The 4,832-nt window shown below is 35.9% G+C and overlaps 1 protein-coding gene across 2 annotated transcripts in view; it reads right to left on the reverse strand.

The window, feature by feature from the left end:
* Positions 1-1,613: 1,613 nt before the first annotated feature.
* The window catches only part of LOC107698694 (rab11 family-interacting protein 4B), a 29,928-nt gene continuing 26,709 nt past the window's right edge, over positions 1,614-4,832 (reverse strand). For both annotated transcript variants that reach the window (XM_016499785.1, XM_016499784.1), the window contains exons 12-13: positions 4,035-4,178; positions 1,614-3,370 (exon numbers count right to left, since the gene is read on the reverse strand). In XM_016499785.1, coding sequence (XP_016355271.1) covers positions 3,254-3,370; positions 4,035-4,178 — 261 coding nt within the window. In that variant the 3' untranslated portion in view covers positions 1,614-3,253. The remainder of the gene's footprint in view (positions 3,371-4,034; positions 4,179-4,832) is intronic.

The following is a 4,832-nucleotide window of genomic DNA, read 5'->3' on the forward strand; positions in this document are numbered from 1 at the left end:
TAAGTACAATTACTTTTATTTTGTAATTAAATTACATAATTCCGTTACATGTAACTAGTTACTCCCTAACACTGGTCATCATTAACAAATTTATGAAGTATTCAGATTTTTGAACTCACGGCGGCGACCTCGTTTGCGTCAAAACTATTGCTCGTAATTAGTGATACGATGGCGAATGAAGATGATGCTCTTGCGGCGGCCGTTCACTGTGGTAAAAAAAAAAACTACCGCGACGTCCGCGAGCAAGTACTGACTCTGAGTGAAACAATTAAAAGGGTCATATGATGCTTTTTTAAAGATCATTATTTTGTGTATTTGGTGTAACAGAATATGTTGACATGCTTTCACGAGTTGAAACTGCTAAAGCAACCAGCACCCTCGAATGGTCAAAGCAAACACCACATGATAAAGCAGTAATATGTAGGCTTTAAACGCTCTTCTTGCCATTGTTTTACTTTGCAGGGTGTTGTAAAATCTCATTGAGAACAGGGACGCCTGGGTACTCTGAACTCAGACACTTTTAATATTGATGAATAGCATGAAATGCTATTGGAGCATTATAACATTTAACCAGAGCTAACGTCGTAGTCACAAGGATTGAGAGACGCCAAAGGAAGTAATGTGACTTGCAAATGTTTAACAGATATAAATGCAACCTTTTTTTTAGATATATTATGTTGGGTTATGTCACCTTTGTTATACTATGACTGTATACGTTTGTTCAGTATCGTCTGGGTGTTAAATAAAACAATACAGACTAAATATAACCTGCAACCCAACAGAACAATAAACGTAAGTTAGGCCTAGCTCAGAAATATCAGCTCAAGAGCAAGTGTGTTTCACCATTGCATTTAAGCTTCTTTGCTGTAATGAAAGCAAGGAACAGTAACAATATGAAGTATTAAGATTGTTATTCAAAGTATTAAGTAAAAATATGTCTTGTAGGCATCTGCGGCCTGTATTGCAGCAAAGGATATTTGTTTTAAAGACATTAACAGTTCCAACTATCCTAGTGAACATACCTTGACCATGTATCTTTCTACCTTTCAGCAAAAATAATAAGCTTATGTGAATTGTAGGCTATAGCATGACATGACATGACAATAGCAGGTGTTCATTGCTCCTGTTATTTGTGATATCCTGTTCTTTGCTTTTCCTTGTTTATCATGTTATTTTATTTTTTTAATATATCTATTGTATCATGACGTATATGACTCTTGCTCTTTGTTTATGACACATGTACATCACTTACGCGATTCATAAATGAAATTTTCATATTATATAAACCTCTCTTAATGTCTGCTGATTATTTGCATCAGTCTTGAATACAGTGTCATGTACTGTATATACCAAACCCTTTAAGCCACATATGGCTTATGTGTCCCCCACAGATCTTTTATTTAGTCAATAGATTGTATGTGATGACAATATCAAGCATCTATCTAAAGCAATAAATAAAAAAATATTGTATTGTTTTATTTTAAAAGATCAGTTTGTTAATTTCTCATATTCAAGTTCAATATTCAGTAACATCTGACATGCAAAAGTAAATGCCTATATGCACATCTTGATCTAATTTAGATCTGAAACAGAAATAAGCCCACAGTCATAAGTATTGCTAAGGCATTTCAGATGAATCTATTATGCAGAAAATGAAATGCAATTGGTATACATTTTGTGCAAGTGTACAGATATCCCTTTTTTGGATTAAAGTGTGTCACCATTCAGCATGTTGTGAGTTAGTCTGCTCTCTCATAAACAAGCGAAACTAATACTGCCGCCTTCTCCAGCACCTCCTTTATAAATATAAAGAGAATAAGAAATAATAAGATACTTGTCATGGTGTTTCCACGACTAAAAATATTCATGAAATAAACTGAGAAACAATGTAAAATCAATGAGTGGCACAAGTAAAAAGGTAACTTATTTACATCATTTACAAGTTGTTAAAAATCCTACACACATGTATAAAGTGTAATATAGCTCAGCAATTATTTAATGTGTGACTGAAAAAAAGGTCTACTTGAGGGTTTAACTGATGAGTGAAAAGCTACAAGGAAATGGGAGGCATTTATGTGAGAAAAAAAAATCTAATTTACAGAATTACATATACTGAATGTAGGCCTAGATCAGCACAGAATAAATCAGATGCTTGATATTGTCATCACATACAATCTATTGACTAAATAAAAGATCTGTGGGGGACACTTTTAGGATACTCTAAAAAAAAAAAACATTGCCATTTTTAGATGAATTTTACATTTAAAAAATGTCTGACATTCAAAATATGAAACCTTCCTGGGATAGGAACACAAATGTCAGTTTTCTGTGTTTTAGATTTGCATTATCTGATGTACATGTTTATTTGTATTTAAATCACATTATAGAAAATCATGAGAATGTTGCATTTGAAATTATTAACTGAATATGATTTTAGTTTGGAAGAACAAGTCCAAGTTCTTTAAGGCTATTAAGAACATAATTCAGCTGATGAACAGACAGGTCTTAAACTACAATGCTAAAGCCTGTAAATAACCTTAAATACTTGTTTGGTACATTCACAATGACATTTTACATTCATCCTCTAGCATTTTCACTCCTTTTTGAATCAAACATACTGCATGTAATATTAGAATAAACATCTCACCTTTACATTGCAAACACAGACTAGAGCACTGCCCTGCTCTAAAATGTATTTCTTTTACAACAGGCGGTGTTATCAAGTTCCAGTTTCAATTTCCTCTCCCCTATTCTTCTAATTTGTCTTTCCTTACATCGTTCCCTCACATGCCATATAAAAGTCTCTTTCCTCTGATCATACTCAGCAACTATGAATGGGACAGGCTTCGATGGCCATCAAATAGGTAGTTATTTCTCTTTTTTTTTATCATTCAACCTTTCTCATCACATCCCAGTGCAAACTCAGCAAACATACACCATCCATATAATGCAAATACACCGTGAAAACATCCAGTGTCATATATTCACATATTAGTTGGTGCAATTCAGTAACCATAATGACATTGCAGTTAAAACTCCTTTGTGTTGTACAGAGCAGCAAACATGCCCTTAAAAAGTGCATGAAATATTTCACCAGTATATTTTGGATTTTTGTAGCATGAGAAAGGTGCACAAAACACCAGCACATTGTAGATATTGTGCATTCAGAGGCACAAGTCATTTGAGGTTCAGCGCTACCTCAGGGGGAGCTCTAGATCCACTGTTAAGTTTTTAAACAGCTTATGACAGGCTTTTAGTTTTTGATTTCCAGAATAGACGGGTTGTGGTCCAGAATAGATACAATTATCTTGTCCATGTATTGCCTGAGTCGGAAGTTTATATCCTCTTGTTCCTTGAGGGCTTCCATCAACTGTGGGAATCAAAACAATTTTAGAATGGTATTGGACTGGTTAATTGGACAGGTCTCCAAAACCTGTCATTGCATTACAAGCTTCCAATAAAACGGAAAGTTCGCCGAAAATTAAAACATTTGAATGAGATTTGAGAACTACCGAGAAGGTCAAGATTAACACACACATACAACTTTAATTTTGAACTGTTCCTCATAGGTTGACCTGTTGCTGTTATTGGTGGTTTCAGAAAACCTTTGTCCCAATTATGCTAATGAACATTTCGAAACACATTCTATTTTATTTCTCCTTTTGTGCTCCTCAGAAGACAGAAAGCTCATTCATTAGTAGGGTTTAGTTTTTGTTTGTTTGTTTTTTCCTCCTCCACTGGAATGGTATGAAAGTGAGTAAATCACGTAATTTTCATTTTTGTGTGAACTATTCCTTAAAGAACCTCACAAAATTCATATATTTTGTTTATATTGTAAATGGCACCATAGGCCCTTTTCAGAGAACGTTCCAGAAAAAAAAGTGCTTGCTTCATACTGTTCTATTACTCACTGGTACACATTAAAATGTTTTTTTATTTATAGGCTTCCTCTAGCATTATTCAGCTTTATCAGTAGATCAAAGTTATGTACTCTTTGTTTACAATATTCAAATCAAAGTCCTCACTTATCTTACCTGGTCACGGGAGGCATGATCAATCTCCATGGCCAGAGACTGCGCTTTTGTCTGTGTGGCAAACAGGGTTTTGGCCTCATGTAGGCTCAGACTGAGAAGCTGACCATTTAGATCTTCATTCTGTTCCCTCAGTTTCTGGTTCTCCTGTGATAGGAAAGAGGGTAGAGTTACAATTTACCTCAAAAGATGATCCAAGAGTCATCTTGCTTTTCCTTTTCCTTATTGTGGCCTTGTTAACTAAAACAAGAGAAGTTGGTAAGGCCAGCTTCTGCTGGCAAAAGAAAGCAGTAATTTGCAAATGATGATAATCTTGTTTGAGATGGTTATGCAATGACTGTAGATTAGAAAAATTACCAGATCTTCTTACAACAGACATAAGCCAAACTTAAAGGGGTCATATGATGTTGCTAAAAAGAACATTATTTTGTGTATTTGGTGTAATGAAATGTGTTTATGCGGTTTAAGGTTCAAAAAACACATTATTTTCCACATACTGTACATTATTGTTTCTCCTCAGCAGAGTGAGCGGCGGCCGGAGGCCTAGTGAGGAACGGATTCGACGAAGGAGCGGCCGGCGGGGCTTGCGGCAACCACATGTGACGACCCCGGCCTGGACTCCGCTTCATCCACTGTGAAAGCCGATCCGGCAATCCACAGCGCGAAGTTGATGTATTCCCTCAGCGACCAGCAGGGATCAGCTCTAGGCATGACGAAGCGGATATCGTCCTCTTTTGGAAGACCAAATAAAGTAGTTTCGCTTTCACAACGAAAAACACAGCGGCCTAGCGTGAGCGAAAG

The sequence above is a fragment of the Sinocyclocheilus anshuiensis genome, unplaced genomic scaffold (genome assembly GCF_001515605.1).
Source record: "Sinocyclocheilus anshuiensis isolate Anshui unplaced genomic scaffold, SAMN03320099.WGS_v1.1 scaffold314, whole genome shotgun sequence".
NCBI lineage: Eukaryota > Metazoa > Chordata > Actinopteri > Cypriniformes > Cyprinidae > Sinocyclocheilus > Sinocyclocheilus anshuiensis.